The 26,018-nt window shown below is 31.0% G+C and overlaps 4 protein-coding genes across 7 annotated transcripts; 3 read left to right on the forward strand and 1 right to left on the reverse strand.

Moving 5' to 3' along the window:
- Positions 1-8,593: 8,593 nt before the first annotated feature.
- On the forward strand, positions 8,594-11,514 carry LOC106755946. 3 transcript variants are annotated; one of them, XM_022787575.1, is made up of 3 exons: positions 8,594-8,967; positions 9,510-9,593; positions 10,380-11,514. In XM_022787575.1, exon 3 carries the CDS (start codon positions 10,407-10,409, stop codon positions 11,214-11,216), a length of 810 nt encoding a protein of 269 aa, XP_022643296.1. In that variant the 5' UTR covers positions 8,594-8,967; positions 9,510-9,593; positions 10,380-10,406; the 3' UTR covers positions 11,217-11,514. The 3 variants fall into 3 exon arrangements, with proteins under 3 accessions (XP_022643296.1, XP_014493665.1, XP_022643294.1); XM_014638179.2 differs by lacking the exon at positions 9,510-9,593; XM_022787573.1 differs by lacking the exon at positions 8,594-8,967 and having other exon boundaries at positions 9,023-9,593.
- A 337-nt stretch (positions 11,515-11,851) lies between these two features.
- On the forward strand, positions 11,852-12,415 carry LOC106778672 (RING-H2 finger protein ATL66-like). The gene has a single exon (XM_014666659.1). It carries the CDS (start codon positions 11,852-11,854, stop codon positions 12,413-12,415), a length of 564 nt encoding a protein of 187 aa, XP_014522145.1.
- A 918-nt stretch (positions 12,416-13,333) lies between these two features.
- LOC106756341 (60S ribosomal protein L23a) lies at positions 13,334-14,970 on the reverse strand. Its single transcript, XM_014638727.2, has 4 exons — positions 14,828-14,970; positions 14,698-14,747; positions 14,101-14,464; positions 13,334-13,575 (listed from the first exon to the last, which is right to left on the reverse strand). Exons 1-4 carry the CDS (start codon positions 14,953-14,955, stop codon positions 13,491-13,493), a joined length of 627 nt encoding a protein of 208 aa, XP_014494213.2. The 5' UTR covers positions 14,956-14,970; the 3' UTR covers positions 13,334-13,490.
- An 88-nt stretch (positions 14,971-15,058) lies between these two features.
- On the forward strand, positions 15,059-20,271 carry LOC106756340 (UDP-galactose/UDP-glucose transporter 5B). Of its 2 annotated transcripts, XM_014638726.2 has the most exons (11): positions 15,059-15,339; positions 15,721-15,834; positions 16,188-16,280; positions 16,397-16,462; positions 17,498-17,596; positions 18,154-18,233; positions 18,695-18,807; positions 18,995-19,083; positions 19,264-19,350; positions 19,440-19,508; positions 19,674-20,271. In XM_014638726.2, exons 1-11 carry the CDS (start codon positions 15,208-15,210, stop codon positions 19,797-19,799), a joined length of 1,068 nt encoding a protein of 355 aa, XP_014494212.1. In that variant the 5' UTR covers positions 15,059-15,207; the 3' UTR covers positions 19,800-20,271. The 2 variants fall into 2 exon arrangements, with proteins under 2 accessions (XP_014494212.1, XP_022634166.1); XM_022778445.1 differs by lacking the exon at positions 15,059-15,339 and having other exon boundaries at positions 15,771-15,902.
- The last annotated feature ends 5,747 nt before the right edge of the window (positions 20,272-26,018 follow it).

The raw sequence follows: 26,018 nt of genomic DNA on the forward strand, positions 1-26,018 counted from the left end.
TCGGTTCTGGGCAGGCGTTCGTTTCTTGGATTCGATTTCGGGGTGCCTCTTCTGTTGACACAGATCTCGACAGTTCCAGTCAAGGGCGCTCTATCCTCTTCTGGTGAGAAGCTGGTAGTGAGAGGGGACGAGGAATAGTGGGAAGACAGAGTTTGAAAGCAGGGAAGGCAGAAAGTTTGAATGCGTGGTTTGGTCGAGATGAAGAGAGAGAAGGGAGAAGGCAAAGAGAGAGGGAGAAAGAGAGGTTTTGGATTTGGATGAATAGAGAAGTTACAAAAGCCGGCCGTGGTCAGTGATTAAATTTTTTTGTTTTCAAAATTATTTAATTTCAACTTGATAATAAATAATATTACAAAAATATTATAATTAAAAATAACATTAATAACATTAAAAATTATCATTTTATATTACATTAATAACTAAGGGTATTTTGATAATCTTAAATTTCTATCAATTAAAAAAAAAAATTTATCTATCACATCAATCAAATCGTACACTAATTTTCATAAACTTTACTTCCAAATTCACTCTCATTTACCTTCAAATCTACTCAAAAAAACAATAATTAATTTACTCTCAAATCCCCTCAAATTCATCCACTCACTCTCCCTCAATTCTTCACCCCAAACGAAGAAAGCCTAAGTGAACTGTAGTCAGTTATAGTAACAATCAAAGTGTCTCAGTGGAGAAATGGGGTTGGTGAGAAACCTTGAAACAGATAATGCTTTGGACTTGCATGAATTACTTTGTCATGAGTTGCATTGTTCTTCATTTTATATTCTCCTATAGATCCTTTTGAGTTTGTCATGCTTGTGGTATTTTTCAGATTAATTTAATTGTCATGCACTCCATACCTTCAAACAATTTTATATTACTTTTATTCAATTATAAATCATCTAGATATAATCTTTAAAATAATTATTATATAAAAAAAAAACTAATCGGACAAGTCAAACACAATTTTACACTGAAACTAAATATTTGTGAGTAATACACTAAAATAACCTGACAACATCTTTAAGATAAACTTAAATTTAATTTAATTTTACAAAATCAATTTATAAAATTAAGTTTCCACTTATTTAGACTATAAATTTTCAGTTATTTTTAATCGATTTCGATCTCCAACCAATATCACAATTTTGATATAAAGACAAGTCAGAGGCCCTTAACTGTACAAGGAGTAAAACCAAGGCTGAAGTATAATTTTCCTGAATCAGCCTTCCAGAAAATTCGTGAACTCATTAATCCATTTCAAAATTTTCTTGAATCATCATCCTAACGTTGAATTCTAAGTAAATTTCCTGAGTTATTAGACCCAATTTTTTGAAACCAACCTCACTTGATTTAACCAATGAGAAAACCCTGTCAGTAAAATTTTTTATTAAGTTGATTAACAAGATAATTATCAATAAATTGCAAGAGATGAGCAACACTAGGAAGATGAGCCCTCAAAATGGTCGATGACATCATGAAAGTACACGAAAAGGTAATACATACGAAGATGCAATGACTGGCAAAATGCAATATACACACACAAGTAGGGTTTGTGTAAAGTTTCGTGGATCCTGTCACATCAAATTGATGGATATTGAACTATGAATTTGACCTATTTTTCCTTCTTCACGTAAGAATCTTATCTTACGTTACCATTCATGTACGGCAGATAATGAATACTTTTCTTTAATTAAAGACTGCAATGGTAGTGTGTGGTGAATAGAGAATAATCCAGGAGAAGGGATGTTCTTTGATTGCAACGTCTTTATCAGGTGTTAAATGCAAGTACAACTTAGAGTTTCAGACCGCAACTGCAAATTTTATTCAATATTTATTGTGATACTACAAGAACAAGATTTTCAACCATTGATTTTTTTTTTTTTTTTTTACAGTACGATATTTTTGACAGACGGTTATACCGGACGTCATATAATTGGATCATTGAATGACCGATCCTGATCATTAAAATTGGGTCGATAATCTCGTTATTGGGTTCGAAAGTTTTTAAAGGAAACTCATTAATGATACCGTTAATAAAATAATATTTACAGAAGCCGTTTTCGGAATATCGGGTAAGGTTGTTTATATTTTATTCTGTTTATATTTCATTGATCTCATATTAATACCGAGTTTATAAAATAAGAGCCAGAGTCGTCAATCAGGTACACTTCATTCACGCCTCTCATACACATTACTCATATCACTAGAATTTTGTTCTCTTCTATTGAGAATTTCTCTAAAAAAACCGAGGTTCTTCTTTTATAACACGCCTAACTTAGTGTCGGAGTGCCTTTATAAGTATCCCCTCGATCATAGTTAAAAGATTGCCGAATGGTCAAAATTAAAGGCGAGCGGATGGTCAAAGTACAGCAGAAATCACTAATCCAGTTCATCCAAACATCAAAAAATAACAGAACCACATCATCAAGATTAGTGTCTCGTTCTCTAAAAATATCTACCGAAACACTTTTAATCTGCGAGTATATATAACTACAATTATGCCCTAATTTTGCGTCCAGTTGTGTAGAATGACAGACAGGAGCATTTCTAAGAAAATTATGATTCACATATTGGTTATTACATACAGATTGTATCTGTAGATGATGGACGTGTTACAGAAAATTAGTGTTGAAAGGGTCAGTGAGAAATGACTTCAATGGTGACAAAATATCAAGAACTAGAAGATTTTATGGATTAAACCTGCATAGACTGAAGTCAATAGTAGTTGCCAATGTGGAAGAAAAGAATAGAATAATGATACTACAAACAAAAACATTGAATATCAATGGAAATCAATGGTAGTAGCAGTGCCGTTTGTGGACTGCTCCAGTTAGAAGCTAAGTTAGGGTTAAGATTTTAAGAAACCATGTTCATGATTAAGCTTTTCTGTGGAAATTGTACATGGCAGCCCTAGAAATAGTGTAACCCTAGTTTTATGGTTACATTAATACAGCTAACCTTATAATAAGTTCAATTATCAAATGAGTTCATTTGATTACATATAATATTGAGATCATCCACATTTTTCAACACAGAGAATCTTAAAGATATATTTCAACTAATAAACATGATTTAATAAAAATAGAGGATGATTTAATAATATATTTTTCTTGGTTTAATTAAAAACAAATTATATATATATGCAAGAGGAATCTACTTTCATGTCCAAAATTATGTTAGTTGCATCTGTTTTTTTTCTTATTTAAACAAATTGATATAATGAATAAACAAATTTAACTTTGATCTTTTTTTAAAAAAAAAAATCATTTATTCAAAAATAAATAAAAATCTGTTATGTTGAAATTCTATTTTACAAGATGTGCAATTTTCATAAAACATCATCTAATTAAACATTTGTTGCTTCAATTTCTAATGTTAAATATTTTTAATTTGAAGTGTATGAAGAAATTATTCAATAAAATCATATATCCATAATTTTTCAGAAAAGTAACATTACTTTAATCATTACAAGATTAATTCGAATTAATTTCTTTTATGAAATTATAAATTATTAGTCCAAAAGGAAAATACCATTTTTTATATATAAAAAGAGCTCAAGTATAAACTTATCTTCTAATAAATGTCACTAATTACATTATTAATAGTAAATTTGTGTGGCTTTGCATGTCTTACCTATGTGATAGTTTTACTTGGTGAGTGTGATTCCACAATTTCTTCTTCACCTTGGCTTACCCGACATGACTTTAACCTAATTCTCTTCCACAAACAAACAATCTCATTGTCTCCATTTTCTTCCCATAAAACCCAAGACGTAAAATCAAATCAGACAATACTCCATACCCAACTTTAAGAATTTTTAATAGTCTTAAAGACAAAAATAATCTAATTAATGGTGTGTGTATATATATATATATATATATATATAGGGTTAAATATGTTTTTCATCCCCAACTATTGGTCGTTTTTGTGTTTAGTCCCTCTTTCAAAGTATAGTACAATTTAGTCCTTCAACTTTAGAAAACTCTGGTATTAGTCCTTTTTACCAAATTTTTTTAACTTTATTTGTTGTTTCAGATGCGTTTCTCAGTTAACATTGAAGCAAAAATGTGTCAAAATGTGTAAACAATCCGAATACTATAATGTAACGTGCTTGAAACAGCAAATAAAGTTTAAAAAATTTGATAAAAAAGACTAAAACCATAGTTTTCTAAAGTTGAAGGACTAAATTGTACTATACTTTAAAATAGGGACTAAACACAAAAACGGCCAATAGTTAGGGGACGAAAAACATATTTAACCCATATATATATATATATATATATATATATATATATATATATATATATATATATATATATATATATATATATATATATATATATATATATTTAATCTCGTCTGACAGCGTTCGTCTTTAATATTAAAATATGTACATGAACTACATTATATACAACTATAAGGATCAAAACAAAGCATCAATAAAGATAAATATTATCTCTTAAACTTAATAAATTATTTTTTATAAGATTGAATTAAGATTAATTTATAATCTTGAAAGTAAATGAAAATGTTATTGATGATATATCAGTATTTTCAATAACTTTTTTTTTTAAATATGTTCTCAGTCTAAAAACACTAGGTTGAAAATGAAGCACTACATTATAGTAACAAATGAATATGATTTTACGTTGAACTAAGTTGAATTTGTAGTTGTTAGGCAGATAAGTTTGTTTTATAATATGTCTCTTTGTAGCACAAGGTTGAATAGGACTTTTGTTGTAAGGAAACAAAATTCCATATCTAAAATCATAGATATTTCAAAAGGAAAGATTAGATCTATTTGGTTGATTAATATATGGAAATTTTAGAAATGAAAATTAATAAGTTTTTAATAAATTTTATAGTTTGTTATAAATTTAGATGATTTAACACTATGATATTTTTTTCATTAAAAAATTTATTTTAACTTAGCAAAATTAGATTTTTCACTTCATGTAAATATTTCTACGAGAAAATTAACAAAAGAAATATTCTCCGAAAACATTTGTTATCATATTATTTTTAAATGCAAATTTAACATGAAATTTTTTTTCAAATTGTCCAGGACTTCTTTTATAAATAAAAAAGAAACGTAAGAGTATAATATGGTTGGTTATACTTGTAACTAATACGTAGAATTCTAATATATTGATACAGTATCCTGTCCCGATTATCATTTATATAGTTAATATTATATGAACTTTGTAGAACATTGATATCAAAAATATTTATTTTTTTATTGTTACGTAAAAAAAATTAAAGCAATATTAATTAAAAGATAGAGGAGAGAGAGGATATTTTAATATTTTGTTTCACAGGTTAGAGAAAATCTTCATAATGACTTTTTAATTTTCAGATTTGCAATTAATTCAGAATGATTATTTTCCATTTTAAATACAAACTTTCTTGAATATAATACTTATATATATGTTAAATATTAATTAAAATTGTAATAATTCTAAAACTACACCAAATAAAAAATATATATTATATTCGATAAATTATTAAGAGTTTGTTTGGGTAAAATTTCACGTAAACAGGAAATGAAAATGATAACCCCTACAAACTAAAATAAGCATACATAAAAATTTAATTTGAGTTATTTAGTTTAACCATCCAACCAATCTATTTTAATGGTTAAAGGATAAACCCAAGAAAATTAATCGTACATAATATGAAATATTCTTTATTGTATTTCAAATTTCAAAATATCTATTTTTCATGTAATTTTAGAAAGTTCTTTAATGTAATCATTCCCAAACTTTAAAAGGAAACTAATAAATTACAGAAGGAAGACTATTAAAAATAGAAATCAGCAATTCTTTAATATTTTATCTAAAAATACAGAATTGTTCCTAATATTATAAAAGTTATATTTGTATAAAAAATAAATAAATAAACTTATGATCATCACACAGTAAATACTATATAGAAAATACTAAAAATTAGTTTTAATACCAAAATATGAAACCTTAAATTTGTTAGAATGGTCCTACATGAAGATTTTAATATAATCTTATAACTTATGAGAATAAACTCCTCAAAACGACTTAAAACTTCCAACTTCGTCTTCATTTTATCTAGTTCCTTATTGATGTTATCATTAAAAAAATTAGTGTTTATATATATATATATATATATATATATATATATATATATATATATTTGCTAATTTTTAATTGGTAGATTGTACTAAATTTTAGATTACAAAAAGGTTCTTGTTAAAAAAACTAATTATAAATTTAAGGGTATTTTAATAATTTTAAAAATTAATTTAAAATGAAAAAATAAAAAGTATTTTTTGTGGTTCACGTGTAGATGGATAGTTATTACATTTTATTCTATTATTTGAAAGGTAATATTTTTAAAATAAAAAAAATAAAAATTTTAAAATAAAAGATAATAACTATCAATCAGATGACAAATAATTAATTTTTATTTTTTTTTATTTTAAATTAAATTTTAAAATTATTAAAATACTTTTGATTTAAAGTTAATTTTTTTTAACAGAAACTTTTTTTTAACCTAAAACTTGATTTAAAGTTAGTTTTTTTTAACAGAAACTTTTTTTGTAACCTAAAAGTTGGTATGTTAAAATATACTAACTAAAAAACTCTTTACGTAACTTAGCTAACCATATATATAAAAAAGACTAAAAAGATATCGATCCTCAAAATAATAAAATAAAAAATATATATATAATTTAAAAGAAAAAATAAAGATAAGAACTTGTTGGTGTTACGACAACCATGTATATCATATACCTATTAAACATCATCAGAACATTTTTTGTCTACAACACTAAATATGTTTATAAATACATCATTATTACATAAACGTAAAATAAGACAATGTTTATTTATAATTGTGAGTTATAACTAGAAAACTACCCAAAAAACATCAATTTGATGATTCTCATATTCATGATTTGCTGTCTTAAAACTGGACAACAGACACTAGATTTGTCCATTATAACTTAATTAAGAATTTTATATGTTTATTAGAATGGTCAACCTTCATAGACAAACCAAACATTGCTTGCACGTATAACAATCTCACACTATATGCATGTTTTCAGGATACATCGTATTAAGGATATGATTCAGTTTAATTTTAATTTAGTTAAAACAGTTTTGTCCTTTAATATTGTGGTTTTTTTTTTTAACAGAATTCTCATATTAAAACATGAATTGTTTATTATTATTATTATTATTATTATTATTATTATTATTATTATTATTATTATTATTATTATTATATATTGTGGCTAATTGACTTTTTTTCAAACTAACTGCGTAACTAAGATATCCATTAGGGTCGTATTAGACAGAATAATGATTAAAAGTTGGACAAGATGCAGGAATTCCTATGTTGATAAGATCGATAAAATCAATTATCCTATGTCAAGTGTTGTTTATTTTAAAGTTTGAATATGTATAAGTTGAAGCGAAGAGAACAATGCATTATTTTTGGAATGGACATTATTATTTTCACATCATAATTTTTTTTTATTATCATATGACATTATTCTGCCCTATTATTTGTTCTCATTTTGTCTTAAAAATAGAAAAGTTAAGTTTTGATAAGACCATTTTATTCTTGTAAAAATTATCAAATGGTAGTCTGTGAAATAACTTTTTTTCTTTTAGAATATTATTTTTGTTTTTATAAATGCCATGCATGTTCTGAACAAAGGAACAATGCTTCATATTTGAATTTATTTTTTTTATTTTCTTAAGAAATAATGGTGTTCTTTGGTATTACAGAAAATTTTCATACTTAAACAAAAATATTTGTTTTCCAAATTATGATTTTTAAGAATAACTAAATTCTGTTTGGTTTGTAAAAAATATCCCCAGAGAAATTAGTACAACTTTTCTAAAAAAATTATATTACTTTTTCTATGACATTAATTTATTATGAAATTAAATGATTCAATAATAGTAATATCATTTTTTTAAAATAACTTTTTCTTTTGAAGTTGGAAAAGTTAAAATTCCAGCTTTTAAATTAGATTTTTTTTTTTTTTTGGAAAATCTTGTTAAACCTATTACCAGAAGATGTTACTTTTTGAAAAGTAAATTAAACATGAAAAGCATAATGTTTCAAACTTTACAACTAGAACAAACTAAAATTATCAGCACTTGTTTATTTTGTCACCATCATTTTATCAATATATTTAGATCCTTTATACTTTTAACCATTGGAGGGGTTTTAAATTTTAATAAAGGCTTGAGTTAAATATAAGATAATTGAGCACAATAAAACCTATAGTTAATGACTAATTATGATTTATTTTTTATTACTATTTTCGATTCTAATTCTGTATTAAATTAATTTAAGTGATCAATTAATTTTTATTTTATATTTTTTATCCATAAAAATAACTTTTTTTTTGTTAACACATATTTTAACAAAAATATCTTCGTATATTATAAATTCTAAGGGTTAAATTTAAAAATATTTAAATAATTTTCATTAACTATATATATTAAATTTTGTTTGAACTTATCTATATAATGGATGAAAAGATTTAACGTTTGAATTTTAAGGTGTTGAAGGATTTATACATGGAAAGTTGAACTGAATTAAATAATTGATCAGAAAGACATAAATATTAGAAGTGACAGAATTCCTGAAAGAATGGAAGGATTTTAGGGATTCTGAAATCATGTATATCACAAAAAATGGGAACTCCAATTTATCATCTGAGGAAGATTTTGGCATTCAATGACAGGGACTCGGTCCTCACCATTTTTGTTATTAAACCTTGACTTTTCACCACCCTTTAGTCTTATAAATCTTACAAATATCCAAATATGTTTTCTATAAATAACAGGGGACACTTACATATCTAATTAATTTTCTATTTTCTATTTCTACAACAATATTAGCTTTTCCAAATTTCTCTCCTCTCAAATAGCAGCCGCAAATATGGAAGACCTGGATTCCCTGATAAACTACCCTGAGGTTTGTTATTGCATAATCACATCATATCATTTATACAGGCATACATATATATAAATTAATTAATTATATGTGTAGTATATGTTTGTGTTTATGCTTCTGTCAGTATTTGATAGTTTCTGTTTTTTTCTTCTGCTGCATTCTTGACTAGAGTTTGTCTTGCAAGATCCTTTTTCCTTTGGATGACATTTGCATTCATGTATTCTTTCATTTGTTACTCACTTCCATGATTGATATTCTTTATGTGGATGAAGTTTGTCATTCAACTGATTCATTGTCTTCTGCTCCATTCATGTTTCTTTGTTTATTGATTGTTTTAGAATGAATTGTGGGTGGAAGGACGATCTTTGAAAGATTACACAAGAAAGTTTACCTTTTTCTTATCTTGGTAAATGGCCACTGTTTGTGTATCTTATGAATTGGAGGGAAAGTTTTACTGGGAAAGAATTCATTCTTATTTCAAATTGAAAACAGCACCTTTGTCACTTAAGTTCTTCATCTAAGTTTTCTCAGTAACTAAATACATAGGCTTCAATGTTTTTCAGGTCTAAGGTTGCAAAATTTTCCACAGGAGAAAACTACATTCTTGAATCTAGGATGTTTTATTCTGGACGCATCTCTGTTCTCATGTTTTCCTCTTTACTGGTTTTACCTTCTGCAATGGTGCATTAATTGTTAGGATCCTTTCTTATTTTTATGCAACATGTTTCAGAATTTAATCCTTGACCCCTTTCAGCCAACTTGTCCTCCTTCACATTAAATCTTGGACAATTATTGTCAATTATTGGTACTTGCTTTATTTATAAAAGAAATTAATGTGTTTCCTTGTTTACCAAATCCCCCTATTTATTCTTTCCGTTATATACCAAATCCCCTTATTGTTGCTGTTTCCATAAATAGGGTGTCTTCCATTTATTTGGGCATAGGAAAATAGATAAATCATAGTCTATTTTTTTCTTTCTATGGTTGGTTGAGATTACGTGGATCTTACTTTGAAACAGTGTTTGAACCTGATGCATGCACTATGTGACTACATAGGCCTAATTCATGTCAATAATCTATATTAATTTAAGGCAAAAAAGTATAAATCATGACCAGGTCGCTTTCTATGATGTTCATTTACAAAAAAATTCTTGAGGCTGCTTATTATTCAGCTAAACTTCATTTCCTAACCAATACCAGTAATTAAGGCAACAACGACTTAACTCATTTATGTTCAGAATTCAAAGTTGAAGTTTAATACTAGTAATGTAAATGTACAAGTAATACCCATAAACCTATCGTTGAATATTTTGAGAAGTGGTGTCCTAATCTTTGATATATACGAGTTTGTTCACAAATTTAGACCTTATAAATGGTTCTTGACTTCTATATGAACAGTAATTTTTTATTTTCTTGATTGATTGTTTTTTCAGGGAGAACAAGAGTTAAGGCAAAAGCTTATGGATGCCAGATTTGAACTTGAAACCACAAAGCATCTCAAGACAGAACTGTTCAATCGGTTGAAAATGGCTTACCAAGAGAGGGATGAAGCAAGGTGTCAGCTAGCTAAACTGAGGAACCAGTTCATGCCCTCTAGTTCAAACAATTTGCAAAACGCGTTTGATATGCAAAGTAATTTCACCTTCCCTTCTGCTATTAGAGCAACCTCAGGCATAACAGAATCTGATAATAGTCTCTCACATGGTTCCCCACAAGTGGAATTCTTATTTGACTCTTCTACAGAGGTTACAAACATCAACACAGTTAACCCATTTGACAAAATGATTTATCTCAATCAGAATCTGATTCAAGACTTCAATTTTTCAACACCCCATGTTTCGATGATTCCTTCTATAAAGCCAGTGTGTGATCCTGCTGCTGCAGTTATAGATCGTCTTGCCAATGAAAGAGGTTTGCCTCAAATGGGTCAACTCCTTCAGGCTGTGAAAGATGCTGGTCCATTGCTTAATACTTTGCTCCTTGCAGGACAACTTCCTACATGGGTAAACCCTCCTCCTATTGAAGAGATCAAAGTGCCACCTATAGCCATAAAAAAGTGTGATGTCACTAGCTTCATTAAGCCTAACACTTTTGGAGAAAGTGGAAATTCACTTCTAAAACCCAAGATTCCAACTTTACATCATTCTTCAAATGCTCTCTCCACTTGTTCTGCTTCCATGCTCAACTTCGCTGGTCAAACCACTGGTTCATGGAACAGCACATGGCAGTTGAATTCAACTTCTGGTGTCACTTCCAAGTCCCGTCAATGAACGACAAAGGCATTAAATTTTTTATCCCTTAGTCTCCTTTTTTCCATATATGTAAATGGCACACTCAGCTTTTGTTTTGAGTGAACCAGGAGAGATAGCCTTTTGTTTTAATTAAAATGTTCAGAGCTCTGCATTTGAAAGTATAGGAAAAATTGAATTTTCGTATTATCAAATGTATGTTACATCTTTGTGATCTGATATTTTTTTCTGCCCATACCCATCATATAGTTTTGTTTGTCGAATTCAACTAGAATTTTAAACTATTTCCTTCTCTCCTTGTCATATCATCTTAAATATGTCAACTTTTTGTAACAATTACTTTAAAAATGACGTTTGAGATTATTTGATAGGATAAAAGTTTTCACCCAATTCAAGAAAATTAAACTTTTTCATATTTTATTTGCTCAAGATATTTTACGTTTACCCTATTGCATATCAAAGAAAAATATCAATTTTTTTAACCTTTGATAGTATCTAAGACGAGTTGTCAGCAATCACAACGGAGAATCCTTAGTGTCATCTCCAACTGTACTACTTCGGTTTGAACGTTATCTGTCTCTATGTTGGCATAGTTTCAAACTTCGTTTACTGCTATTTTTAGCAAACTCTTATGTAAAAACTTGATTTTCATTCAAATGTCTTCTGATTATGGTGAAAGCAATAACCCTGCTCCATGGAAGCTGGAAGAGATTGTTTCAATTATTATAGTGTGCATTATCTTTCTTACACTGAGTGATTGCTACGGCCTATTCAAGCGTCTGTTGTGTGAAATTTTCCAAGGCAGAAACCAGGTTCCAAGGCGGTTTCTAGATGTGACCGTTCTGGACGATGATCCTTCCCTGCAGGTTCAAAGCAGAGGATTGGAGTTCTGTGTGGTGGAGTCTCTTCCAACGATTGAGTTCAAGAGAAACGAGGGAGAACAAGACAAGGGAAGTAATGTGGAATGTGTCATTTGTCTTGGAGAGTTTGAGGAAGGGGAGAGGCTGAAACATCTTCCAGAATGCAGCCATAGCTTCCATGTTTCATGCATTGACAAGTGGTTTCAGTCTCATTCAAACTGTCCTCTGTGTAGAGCATTGGTGCATCATCCCATGCTGCACTGTTCCTTAGATGCTTCTCACACATTGCTACAGCCTTTGAGGAGGGAAGACTTTGAAAGGGAAAATCTGCCTAACACACAACAGTTCCTTCCCCCTTGATTTGCAATTTTTCTTTTCTATCTTTGCTTTCAGTTTCGATCTTTTCTGAGGTGTGAACCCTTGGAGACTTTGAGGAAGAGGAGAATGAATGATATCGTGTAAATAGAATTTGGAGGGAAAGCTAACAGCTTAGAAGCCTCCGTTTCGGTTGTTATATGTGTATCGCGGCATGATTATACAAGAATGCTTAAGACGACTCTTGTAGGTCCATGATAAACACAAGTCTTGAAACTTGTACTGAAGTATAGTTTTTAAGTTGATTTTTTAATAAAACACGACTCTTGTTTTGATTAAAAAAATAGCAGCCAAAACACTTATAATGTTAAGCCTCTTTTATATCATGGCTTAAATCTGAACTCACAAAAGCAGTGTGTTTACGTTTTTGCCTTTAAAGAATTGTTGCTAAAATACTCACTAAATTTTGGGTAGAAAATTTTATTTCATTACAATGTGGATTTACAAAATTTTCTCCATATGTAGTCAAGACAATAACTGGCACCTACATTAAAAAATTTTATGTTCTGACCAACCGTATTTCACTTTTATTCTTCCTGTTTTGTTCACTACAAAATTTGTGCCCATTTTAACTTTCATCTTATCTTTCTTTTAAATGAATCGTGGGTTGAAGGAAAATAGGACGAAAAAATAAGTACGATTTCAACTCATTAGCCTAGAGAAGTATTTCATGAAATGCAACAAGATACATACTTCCTTACTCTATCATATCCCATTCCATTATACACTAAATTATTCCAAAGACCTATTTTCTTGTTGACCGTTAGCTTTCGAATTTGCTAATCGCTTATGCATTGTCGGTTGGCTAGCGTTAGTACGCAAAGTCTTTCATATGGCCACCACTAGTTTCTGCACTCTACAGTTTCGTTAGTGCCAACACTCATTAACCTCACATTCAATGAGTCACCAAATCACTAAATTATAAAATTTTAACATGCTCATTTCAATCATCAATTTAAGAGTGTGTCTGCTTAGTGTCAACTGAAGCAAAAGATACAAAATAATAAAACCTGAAATATAGAAATACAAAACTGCCTAACATTTAATAAATCCCATGTACTTAAATGATGCCGATCTTGTTTGCCACATCCAATGCATCGTAATCAGGGGTCAACCTGACATAAGCCTTCTTGGTGCCATCAGGCCTGCAACAGAGTTGAAGTTCAGAAATTGCAGCCGAAATTCTTTATATATTGAACTAAAGCTAAACACTTTTCTGCAAGTTCACTATAAATGGGCATCTCAAACACATCCAAGTTCACTGTAATACAAAATCCTACACTCTCAATTCAGAGAATTCCCTATTTTACTAGCAATAAAATTAAACAGGTACAGATATTCCACATTCCACAAATGAAATTATTAATTTTATAATGTTACCACTGTACCAAACTGGTAACAACGCCCAAACCTGTAATTAAAACATAAAACAGATAACAGGAACAGATGATTGTTGCTTAAGGGCAGAAAAGAGGCCTACAGACAGGACTAGAAATTATATTTGACATTATGTATTAAAATAAAAGCTTTTTTAGAAGGGCAATACAACAACCCAGCCTGCTATACCACTAGTTGAATAAAAAGATTCACTACACTATCAAATTCATTAGCAATAGCAAGTCATCAAACTATTACTATCAAAACCAATTAATCATTGCATAGACGCTTACCTGATCAAGGTGTTAACTTTCTTGGCCTGGATGTCGTACATTTTCCTCACAGCATTCTTGATCTTTTTCTTGTCTGCACGTAGGTCGACGATGAAAACCAAAGTGTTGTTGTCCTCAATTTTTTTCATAGCAGACTCAGTAGTAAGAGGAAACTTCAGGATCTGATAACTATCAAGCTTGTTCCTTGGTGGTGCACTAATCCGAGGATACTTCGGATTCCTGTCCAACTTCAATGTCTTCGGCCTGTGGAAAGTCACAGAAGTTCGGATCTTCTTCGCCTTCTTCTTAAAGGTAGGTCCAGACTTAACTGCCTTAGCAGTTTTCAAGGCCTGTGACTTTGGATCACCCTTCTTAGAACTATCAACTAGCACACAAAAAAAAAAACAAAAAAAAAAATCCATTAAAGCCACACACAACAAAAGCAAAACCAACCTAATTCTTCATACTGCATAATTTTCTTCCTTATTAAATCCTTAATTCCCATACTATTGAAAAAAAAAAAAAAAAAAAAAAAAACTCAACCAATTGACTTAAATTTCGTTCTACCAATCGTTAAAATGAAAACTGAGAAAAGCGAAATGAGGAACATGAGCATACCTTTAGCGGGAGCCATTGGAAAAACTCTACCTGTCAAATATTTCGAATTCCTGAAAGTTAAAAACCTGAAATTGTAAACAGCATGAAATTAAGCAAACCAGCGAAAGAGTAACGATGCACAGTCACAAACCTGCGCAGAGGAACAAACCCGGCTCTAGGGTTTACGTTTTGGTTTATGAAGTTTATATACGAAGTGTTAGAAAATGACCAAAATGTCCTTACGGTGTGTGAAAATGGACCATGTTCCGATAGGCCCATTTAGAATGCCTTTGGGCCGGGTTTGTCAAGTGTTGACTGGCCCATGTTCAGTCAAGAGTGAAAATGCGAGTACCGTTGCTGTCTTCCGAGAATGGTGAATGCTGACATGGCGGACCATCTCCTTTTTCTCCCATGAAACGACAGAAAAGAGTGCCGCAGAGCAACCTGAGCTCTGAGTCAGAGGCGAGCTAACTCCAATCCAACGTCGTTTTTCGTCGTGTTCTATGTCAGTGCGGTGCTTGTGTTTTGGACATGGCGGAAACAAACCCTGCTTCTGTTTCTTCTTCCTCGGGTGATTCGAATTGGAGAGACAACAAGTTGGTGAAAGGATCATTTGCGGTCTCCGGAATCATGCTCACCCTCGTTACCTATGGCATCTTGCAGGTCTATAAGTCAAACTTTTCGTTTCTGTTGATTTTGGTAGAACCCCAAGATCTTCTTGTCTTGCTTAATACTAATTCCAATTACGTATTTGTGGGTTTTGTAATTGTTCCCCTCTTGAGTTTGTTATCAATCTTCTAGGTTGAAGTGTTCTTAATTTCTTATTCTTAAATTTCACTTTTTGCTTACTTATCAATTTGTGATTGGGTGCTTATGGATTAACTAAACTGGAATCTATTGAGGCATGTGGGCTAAAGCTAACGTGGACCTTCTTGTCTTGTAAAGCCGGATAATGACAAAACCCTCTTTGTTTGATAATCCTACTACTGTCCTATGACTGTAAGTTATATTATATATATGTGTGAGTGAGTTTGTTTCTTTCAGGAAAAGATCATGAGAGTCCCTTATGGGGTGAACAAGGACTACTTCAAATATTCTCTTTTTCTCGTTTTCTGCAACCGCATCACGACGTCTGCTGTTTCGGCTGGGGCTCTAGTGGTGAGTGAGTGCTTCTTATGTGGGGAAATACTATGGTTACCGAACATTTGATGCGTATTTGGATTAAGGTTGGCAAACTTAATTTTGGAGCAGTTTTCACTTTTCAAACTAAGTTTGTAAAAGAAACCTCAGTGTTGCTTTATAGAAACTTGGTTTCAGACAGTATATACCTGTATTTTAAACAGTAATCAAACAGGTTAAGAAATGAGTTTTATAGCCAAACTGAGTTTGGGGCATCCCAAACGAGAATCCAAACAAGCTTTGTGTTTCACATTGCAGCCTGCCCTTTCGTGTGACTGCATTTACTAAGCCAGAATTTTCCTTAAATTTATGGTTTTCAATCTTTCTCATAGGCACGGAACAAAGTTTTGGAACCTGTTGCCCCCATTTATAAGTACTGCCTTGTGTCAGTATCGAACATTCTTACCACAAGTTGTCAGTATGAGGTAAGCTGCATACCTTCTATGTGTCTATAGATTGTATGTTCATTATAAGTTGTTGTTATGTATTTACCGTTGGCTGTCCGTTAATGCCTTTTTGTGTATCGTGTTTCCTATTCCAGGCCCTCAAATATGTTAGTTTCCCTGTTCAGACTCTTGCAAAGTGTGCTAAAATGATACCAGTTATGGTAAGGGAAACGTTAATACTGTACTCAATTATATAATTTATCATTTTTTATTTTTGATTACTGGCTGATTGCAATCTTCATTAATACTGTTGATAAAGTATAGTTATAATTGCTTTGTATAAGGTGTTGTTCCTTAACACTAAATCTTTCATGCACTCTTTATCTCATCTTCTCACAATCATTTGTGGTTGGCATCATTTGTAGCCACTTCATTTTTTAGCCTAACAAGTGCATGAAAGGAAAATATGCAACTTAGAGGTAGAATCAGTCCTCAAATTTGGTTGAACACTCTTTTCGAATTGATCAAATTATTGGCCTGGTAGTCTCTCTCTCAAAATACTAAGACTTTTTCCCCCTACAAATTTTATTCTGCTTAGGGAGGCACATTTCTAATTTCTTTTTTATTCTTCCGAAATGCCAAACTTTCAAATACTTGTTTTTTGTCTTTAAGAGAAAGTGAGAGAAGGAAGGAAATTTGGTTTTTTGGTAGTTACTAACACATTTACCATGATGAGCAAAACAGTATATCCTCTATACTTTGCTTTTGAAAATGATTTAGTCGCCTATTTTGGTTAAGTTGAGGCTTCTTCTCCTCTTTTTTTATATTTTGATTTATATATAAGTCATAATGGTTAAGTAGATGAAGGCTTGATACTAAATATTGTTTTGGAACGTTTTGAAGGATTTTTTTATAATAAGTTGATTATCATTTATGCATGTAAAAAGTGCGTCCTGTGTGTGAAATTTGATGCAACTCCTATTTTCCGTTTTAATATTATTCTAAGGACTTATTTGTGTTCTATTGAAGTGAATGTACAGTTTATACTTGGTGGTTTCTAGGTAGTATAATAGATCATCCTACCCTGCTAGCCGTTATTTTTATTTTCTTCCACCATGCATGTTTTCTAGACTCAACCAAACCAATAATGTTCCTTTTTTTTATAACACATCTTATTTACAATATTTATGCCTATGGTTTATTCCTTCCATGTTATGAATCATGAATCTTGAATCTTGCCTGTGTGTATTATTTAGGTCTGGGGCACAGTCATAATGCAGAAGAAATATCGAGGAACTGACTATTTGCTGGCCTTTATAGTAACCCTTGGCTGCTCAGTGTTCATTCTCTATCCTGTAATGATCTTTTGAGCCTAGTTTTTGTGTCTTTTTCATCATTGTCTTTGTATGCTATTATTTACTATTTAGAACCAACAATGAATTTGCATATATTATGCAATATTTTGTTAAAAAGTATAGGAAGTTCTTAACTAACCCTGAAAAGTTTTTCATATTCTTCTACATTTAAACATACTGAAGCAAAATAAAGCATGGGACAGACTTGCTGAGTCCCATATGACAATTACAAATCATCATATTCTTTTGATACATAGATACCTAACTTGGGATCCAAAATTCCACTCACACAACAGATACACATTTAAATACTATAGTCTTGGTATTGTCATTCTGACTTGCTGGTCTGACCTGTATATATTCTTGTATGAGTTATATCAACTGATTGGATAATTTCTATAACAAATGTTGTATTTATCTTCCATTGAATAAGCGCTGTCACTGATATTGCTTTTGTACTTTGCATTAATCATGCTGCTAAAGATACAAAATAAACATTCTTGATGATCTGGCAGCATTCTGTGATGAGCTGATGTAATTCTTTTGTGCTCTTGTAGGCAGGGACCGACATAAGTCCATACGGTAGAGGAAGGGAAAATACTGTTTGGGGAGTTTTGCTAATGCTTGGTTATCTTGGGTATCACTACAAAACTTAATCCCACTTTCTATGATAAGTGATTTTAGGTGTTGTCCCAAATGGAAAAAAAGAGTACCTACCACCTTCACCCATTCTGACATGCAAGGTTTTAATCTTTCAGATTATTCTCGTGTTAGGGATAAATTACCTTGCCAACCTAACGTTTCAGTACTTTCCTGTATATAATTTTTTTCCCCACTTTCGATGTCCACAGATTTTCATGAACAGCCATATTATTTCAATTGTGTTTTATTTTATTTATTTGTACGGCAATGGTTATACGAAGCCACGTTGTATGGTTCAAATCTCATTTTGTAACACTATATAGTTAGTGTTCTTCATTGTTTAGTTGAGGCTAGCATTACTAATTTTATGCTCCTCTTACCAATATGTTTTAAGTGTTTAATTTGTCATGCATATTAATTCATGTGTTTTTTTTTTTTTTTTGTCTGGTCTAATAGGTGTGATGGTTTTACAAGCACTTTCCAAGATAAGATGTTTAAAGGCTATAACATGGAGATACATAATCAGATATTCTATACTACTTTGTGCTCTTGTGTTCTTAGCCTGACAGGTGGGTGGGTCACAGACTGTGAAATTTCATTCTGAACTTTATATTTGTCTGATAAATACAGACTGTGATTTTATTTTTTTTATGCAATGAGAATTTTCTTGGACTGTAGGTCTCCATTTTTATTCTCTTAGTTTTTGTTTATTTTCTAGCTTCATGGTTGGATTTGACATCTGATATTTTTGTTTAGGCCTTATCATACAAGGACAACTATTACCAGCAGTAGAATTTGTATATCTCCATAAGGATTGTTTCTTTGACATTGCATTGCTTTCAACAGTAAGAAAACTTTCCCTTCTGTTTTAAATTTTACAGTACACTGTTGGTAATTTGCTCTCCTTTCTGACTTTTGAAATCTTATGTGCTTTTACCTCTTTATTCCATAAAAGAATTGTAAAAATATTCCTTCTCCATCTTCCATTTCACTAAAGAAGTTTGTTATAATATCAACTTCCACAGGTTGCAACAGCTAGTCAATTTTTTATTTCCTACACAATTCGCACATTTGGTGCTCTAACATTCGCTACAATAATGACAACTAGACAGGTAACCATTGCAGAGAAAAGTCAAATTTTACATTATCCTTTCTATTATTTATTTTCTGTGTTTGTAATACTTTATTCTAACTATTTCAGTTGGTAAGCATCATTCTATCATGTGTGTGGTTTTCCCATCCTCTTAGCTGGGAACAATGGATTGGAGCTGTAAGACCTACTTTCTTTTTTGTGCTACACTCTTCCTTTATCAGCCATCACAACTGGTCCCCACTCACACTTATTTCGACCACAATGATATAGCTCTCACACTAAATGTGACACCATATACTTGATGAATTTATGAGAAACCTATTAACACCAGTAAACTGTCAGGTAATTGTCTTTGGTGCAATTTATTCAAAAAGCTTCTTGAGGAAAGCACCCGAAAAGACAACAACCTCATCTGTAGAACATGTACAAAATGGAAATTCAAATAATTTGAAGGAGAACCCATGCTAGAGGCTGACTCCTTTGCTGACATGGCGTGGTACTACCTGCACTAGTGTTGGGGCAGCTTCAGTTTTGAATTCAGAGCGGCACATTCAATATTTCAGGTCGTGCCTATTATGTGACGGTGGTTTGACATGCAGACAACACAGATTTTGGTGTCCCAATCATAACAATGGAGAAGTTGATAGGAGCTTAGCCCCTCACTTTTTGATAGGGGAGATCAATATTACTGATCAAAGCCAAAAGAATGTTTATCAATTGAAACATTTCCAATGTGTTTTCTTAAGCAAGGTTGTTTATTGGTTAGCTTGAGGTGTTTGTTTTGTTAAGACAAGATTTGTGCTAATTTTTTGTCAGGACCATATCCATTTGTGAGGAGATTTGTCCTTTTGACTTTAACCAGGGAGGGACGATTTTGGTTGATACAAATAGCTAATTCAGATATATCTTTACTATGAGAATTATTATAATTGACACATTATTTGCCAATGTAAACCCTAAGCAGATTTGCAAGTCTCTTAACTCTGATAGCACATTCTAAGAAAGAACACTTGTAACAAAATGTGATTAGTATAATTAAATGATATTACTCTAGTGCTGATGGACTCAAGTTTCTGAAGCAATTTCCCAGAGTCTTGACTTTTGTGAATGCACAAAATCTTGTTGAGTGGAGGCAACTTAGTTTAAAATAATAATCTGCAAGTATACAATTGAATATATATATATATATATATATATATATATATATATATATATATATATATATATATATATATATATATAGTTTTATTGAATAATATTATAATTATTTTATAACTAGTATAAAGACACTCGTAAAATATCAAAGAAATTTATTCATGTTCAAACTAGTTTCATAGTGACTAATATTTGGATGTTAAATATTAAAAGAAAAATTAATACTAATTTTACATTGCTAAGCTAAGCAATACAAACTTCAAAATGGAAGGAACAACCAAAATTGATTCAAAAGCATTGTAAAATTCTAAGTTTCACCGTTTAACTAATCAAAATACTAATTAAAAACCATACGAAAATACAAATCTTAATTGATTAAACATGTGAAATGCTCCACCAGAAAAAAAAAACATTTACCTCAAATTAAATTTTGATGTATGCATTCACTATCTTATAAATAAGATTTATTAGAAAAAGTAAAATAGAACTTCGAAAAACAAATATATTAAAAAATAAAATTAAACAAAAAGATTATTAGTAATAACTAAATAATAAAAATTTCAATTCATATCTTAAACCTAACTTAAAATTTTAATTTAATTTTTATAATAATCTTTTCTAAACCAATAAAATAGAATACACGATTCTTTTGCAACGAACAATTATTTTCCAAAGGATCGTGGAAGAACATAGTCAAATATAAAAAAGAATTAAAGTTGGTTAATCATACAATTATATAATTACTTATATTTGGTTTCTCTAGATAAAGCTAAAACCATTTGTTACCACAATCTCAAGTGCATTGCCACGTGTGACACTTTAGTAATTTTGCGTTCTTCCCACTAATAATAATATATAAGATTTAGAAAAATATCCAATTTGTACTTTTTTCAATTCGCAATAATGGTTTCATTCGCGAGTTTTCAACAGAAATGTTAATGATTAAGGAAGAAAAACAATGCTAATAGATCTGTTTGCAATTGTGAAAAATAAATAAATATATGATAATTTTTAGGTATAACAGTGTTTTGGTTATGTAGTCTAGATTATCTTTTTATTAAATTTTGAATGTTTTAATTTCATATTTTTGAAAAAATCAATAAATATTTAAAGATTTAACAAGTTTAGTCGTTAATGTATAATAAAATATAATTATTATTTTATTATTTTTAACTTGTACTTATATATTTTAAAATAAATTTTAAATTATTAACAATTTAATCATAATTCAATTAATGTTAATCATATTTTATGGTAAATTAATTATTATCAAATATAATTGTTATTTTAAAATTGATCATTGGTTTATACAGTACAACTACTCAATCACGAAATGATGTATTGACATTTTTTATTATGTGAATAGTTCGATCTTAGAATAACCAGACGAGCATACTATATAAATATCTTCTTTCTTATATAGAATATATAATTGGAGTTTAAATTTGAGACAATTAATTAATTAGAACATTATTATATTAATTAATTCACGTGTTGGTTGTGATTATTATTTTCTATCGAAACTTGCTCACTTTATTTGCTATATTTTTTTTCACAGCCAAAATATTTTTTAAATAGTGGTATTTATGATAATTTGATCAATATGTCTTATTAGAGAAATTTTTGCATTATCAATTAATTAAAACTATTTTTGTATGACTTTAAATGGTATTATTAAAAAATTATACTGATCGAAATGAATTGAAATATAAACAGAACCGAATATATCAAAACGAAACAAAATATATACATTAACTAGAAAACGGAAACCGACACAGAAAAAAATAGAAAATAAAACTTAAAAGTAGTTGCAAATAAACTCTAAATTTAAATTTATTTTAACAATTCTAACTTAATAAGAAAAATGAAATAAATGATTCAGATAATTGATTATTGCTAAAATTAAATCTGTATATCATTATAAGTTTAAAAATCCACATCATATCTCTCTTCAATACTAAAGTTGATAAATTTAATTTGCATAAGTTTTACAAATTGACTCGTGTATTAATTAATATTAAAAATAAAATCATTCGAAGTATAGTTTTCTGTTTAAATAACGAGGGCTCATAAGCTCTAAGGATAAAATTTTAAGAGAAATATTAGTTATTTAAAAATTACTTTCATTGGAGATTATTTTAGTTATTCGAATTGATGGTCTTATCGAAATAATAAATTAATAATAAAAACCGACCTTTATAATTTATTTCAATAAAGATTATTTTAGTTGTTATAATTAACAGTCTTATCTTAAACTAAAAAATAAGTCTCAGAAGAATTCAAATACACAATTACACNGATTCAAATATATTAAATCATTTAATCTATCTCTGTTTTATCCAATTGTATTAAATTATATAAATAATAATTATATATATTAAATTTTTATATTTATATATTATCAGTTGTTTTATTTAAAAGTAATTAAAATCCAATTCACATATATCTTTACCACAATTTTACCGAATAACAATATAATAAAATAATTNATAACTGATAAAACAGCACAAAACATAAGGGATTCAGTCAAAAGTTTAGATTGCTATAAATACACAACACATGATGTGGGACTTTACAAACGAGTGACCACTGCTTAATTTTCTCGTGTTCCTCTGGTGTCATTTATCTTTCTTTTTCTCTTCATTCCTCGGGTGTGTCGTGTTGTGTTGAGATGGAGGTTGATCTTTCTCCTCAATTGGCGAAGAAGGTGTACGAGAGCAATGGTGGATCTTACTATGCATGGTCCCCTTCTGAGCTTCCCATGTTGCGTGAAGGAAACATTGCNTTATCTAATTGTTATGCAAACTTTCTTGGCCTACCCTTAACTCGATCCCTCGATGAAAAGAGCCTATTACTAATTACCGGCTTGCTATCCCTAGCCTTCCCTAGCAATTAATAATGCATTAAGAATAGAAGAAAAAACAATTGATCGTCTTACCCCCTATCGCTAGGTTGGTATTGCTTAATCAAGGAATTTCTCACCAGTTCATGACATTACTGTACGTTCCCGTATCAATAAAGACAAACAATTGTTATCGAATGAGTTAAACGACAAAAGCGTTAAGCGTAGGTGAGAACCCAACAAATGATAATCAAAGCATATGAAGAATCATATAAATTAACAAGAGTTTCAATAAAAGAGAGTTTCAAAAGATTACATTGTTTCTCCCAACAACAAAAGGGTTTAGTTCACCATTGTCATGGTGAACTTAGATGAAAATAATGGAAGAATGGAAGAGCAAACCCTAGATAAGATGAAAAGGAGCCTAAGCATCCATGAGATATTCTCCAAGGAGTGAAAATTAGGTCTGCCGCCCTCTTCTGTCAAAAGAATGAGAATGAAATCGTAACAGGACTATTTATAGCTGAGGAGCGCCACAAAAAACAGGCCCAGGCCCAGCGGACAACTGCCCAGCGGCACACTTATGCTGCTCGGCGGTTTGTCCCTAATCGCGCCACCGCCCGGTAACAGGGGGCCACCGCCCAGCGGTTTGCCTCTAATCGCAAATCCACCCAGCGCCCACGCCAGGTTCCTTCTCCTCGCCTTTGACTGCCCAATGGTGAATTTTTCCGCCGGGCGGTTTCTCGACTCTTCTTTTCTTCAAATTTTCTACTTTTATCTTGAGTCTAAGACCTTCATCTTCAACCCCAATCTTCACTTTCATCAAAATCACTACAAAACAATGCAAAGTGAGAGACGACCTAGGAGTTACTTCCTAGTACTATACTACATTCTATTATGCACATAAAATTTTGCATGGGGTGCGACACCCATCACTTGTCCTCAAGTAAACAAAACAAAACAACAGTAAACAAAACCAAACTTGGCTTTCTACTATTTCATCCAATGGTTCAACATTCCTAACGTACATGACAAGAACTACTCAACTTCAAATCTTCAGTGAAATCAAATCAAGGTGCACACATGCTTCCAATTCAATTCATTTCACAAGTTACTCAATAAATGGTACACATTATGAATGGTCAATCCACTAAGCAAAGATGCAATCAGGAAATTTAGCAATGCTCACCAGGCAAGTGTTTCACCCAATCACTCAAATGTTTAGGGTAACACTCCAACACTCTATCATTCACAAGTCACATGAAACAAAATTGCCATTCATCTAAAATAACCAAAATCCTTACATGCAAATGCCATCAAAAGGACTTTTCCAAGGCTTGTAATGAGGCTGGGCTAACAAGAAGAATTGGTTTTTATGGAATGCAAAATCCTTGAGTCAAGAGGGCTATCATAGTATTCAACCTTTAAGCATAACTCTCTTCCTCACCAATCTCACTCATTCCCAACTTTTTTCCCTTTTCTTTTGCATTGAGCCCATCTTCATGCTTTTATTCTTTTCTTTTCTTTTTAACATGCATTTTTCTTTCTCAACCTTTGAGCTCAATTGCTTTTCAATTTTCCCCCATGCAACCCCAAACTTGAACCTTTTCATCACATACAATTAAGCTCATCCCAACTCAAGGTAAAGAGTTTCAAGACATGGGTTCACATCCTGTTTAAGGCTAAGGTTCAAAACGGGTATAATATTTTCAAGACATGGTGTCCAAGAGAGAGTTCATACATGCAAAGTGAAATGAAAAGTGGAGGCAAAAGAGTGGTTAGCCTAGAGCTCGAAATTGCCGAGAGTTGCCTCATTTTGTAGGGTCCACGTCCTAAAAGAAACCCTAGCCAAAACCCACATGTCCTACAGATGGGTTTTTTTTACAAAATTGCCCCTAAAAGGATCCAAAACACCTAATTCTAATTAAGGACTTCCAGAAAACGAAATTACAACTTTAATTAGAATCTAAATGACTAAATGTTGAGCCTTTGAATGTGTCTCGCCATATCCTAATGCTCTAGATGATGTTTCCACAACTTCCCTGCAACCAGAAATGCACTTAATCAGCTAAGAAAATCCAAATTAGCACAATTACAAATTTCCGACCAAATTCAGTAGAATTCGGAAAACGGGGAAATAACTGATGAAGGTTGAAAAACAGTTATTTTCATATGTCATTTTAGACCTAATTACGCCCTTCACTACTTAGAATGAGCTTAGAATCAAGCAAAACTCAATAAATGAGTCTGTAGAGAGTCAAAAGCTGGTTTTAGCGATATTATGCTTTTTTTGCATTGTTTTGTAGCATTTATGAGAAAATGAAGAATGGAGTTGAAGATAAAGGTCATAGACTCAAGAAAAGAGAAGCAAATTGAAGATTTGAAGAGTCGATGCACCGCCTGGCGGCAACTTACACCGCCAGGCGGTCCAGGGCGAGGAGTAGGCACTGGCGTTGGCGCTCGGCGGTTTTGAGGGAAACCGCCGGGCGGTTTTGAGGATTATGGAAAACCGCCGGGCGACACACTTGTTCCGTCGGGCGATGGTCCGTTGGGCTTGGGCCTGTTTTCTACTACGCTCCTCACCTATAAATACCCCTATTGCGAGTTCAGAGACATTCTTTGGATAGGGGAGAACGACCAGACCTAATTTTGCTCTCTGGAGAGGATCTCTTGGATGCTTAGGCTCCTTT

Source organism: Vigna radiata, chromosome 2, assembly GCF_000741045.1.
Source record: "Vigna radiata var. radiata cultivar VC1973A chromosome 2, Vradiata_ver6, whole genome shotgun sequence".
NCBI lineage: Eukaryota > Viridiplantae > Streptophyta > Magnoliopsida > Fabales > Fabaceae > Vigna > Vigna radiata.

What these genes read in the sequence shown, in the direction of transcription:
- LOC106755946 (XM_014638179.2), top strand. Translation starts at nt 8,932, where the DNA reads ATGGAAGACCTGGATTCCCTGATAAACTACCCTGAG. An exon ending in CCCTGATAAACTACCCTGAG is followed by an intron (nt 8,968 to 10,379) that starts GTTTGTTATTGC and finishes TTGTTTTTTCAG; the next exon opens with GGAGAACAAGAGTTAAGGCA.
- LOC106778672 (XM_014666659.1), top strand. Translation starts at nt 11,852, where the DNA reads ATGTCTTCTGATTATGGTGAAAGCAATAACCCTGCTCCATGGAAGCTG.
- LOC106756341 (XM_014638727.2), bottom strand. Translation starts at nt 14,955, where the DNA reads ATGGGCCTATCGGAACATGGTCCATTTTCACACACCGTAAGGACATTT. An exon ending in GGGTTTGTTCCTCTGCGCAG is followed by an intron (nt 14,748 to 14,827) that starts GTTTGTGACTGT and finishes TTTAACTTTCAG; the next exon opens with GAATTCGAAATATTTGACAG. An exon ending in TCCAATGGCTCCCGCTAAAG is followed by an intron (nt 14,465 to 14,697) that starts GTATGCTCATGT and finishes TTTGTGTGCTAG; the next exon opens with TTGATAGTTCTAAGAAGGGT.
- LOC106756340 (XM_014638726.2), top strand. Translation starts at nt 15,208, where the DNA reads ATGGCGGAAACAAACCCTGCTTCTGTTTCTTCTTCCTCGGGTGATTCG. An exon ending in TTACCTATGGCATCTTGCAG is followed by an intron (nt 15,340 to 15,720) that starts GTCTATAAGTCA and finishes TGTTTCTTTCAG; the next exon opens with GAAAAGATCATGAGAGTCCC. An exon ending in CTAATGCTTGGTTATCTTGG is followed by an intron (nt 18,234 to 18,694) that starts GTATCACTACAA and finishes CTGGTCTAATAG; the next exon opens with GTGTGATGGTTTTACAAGCA.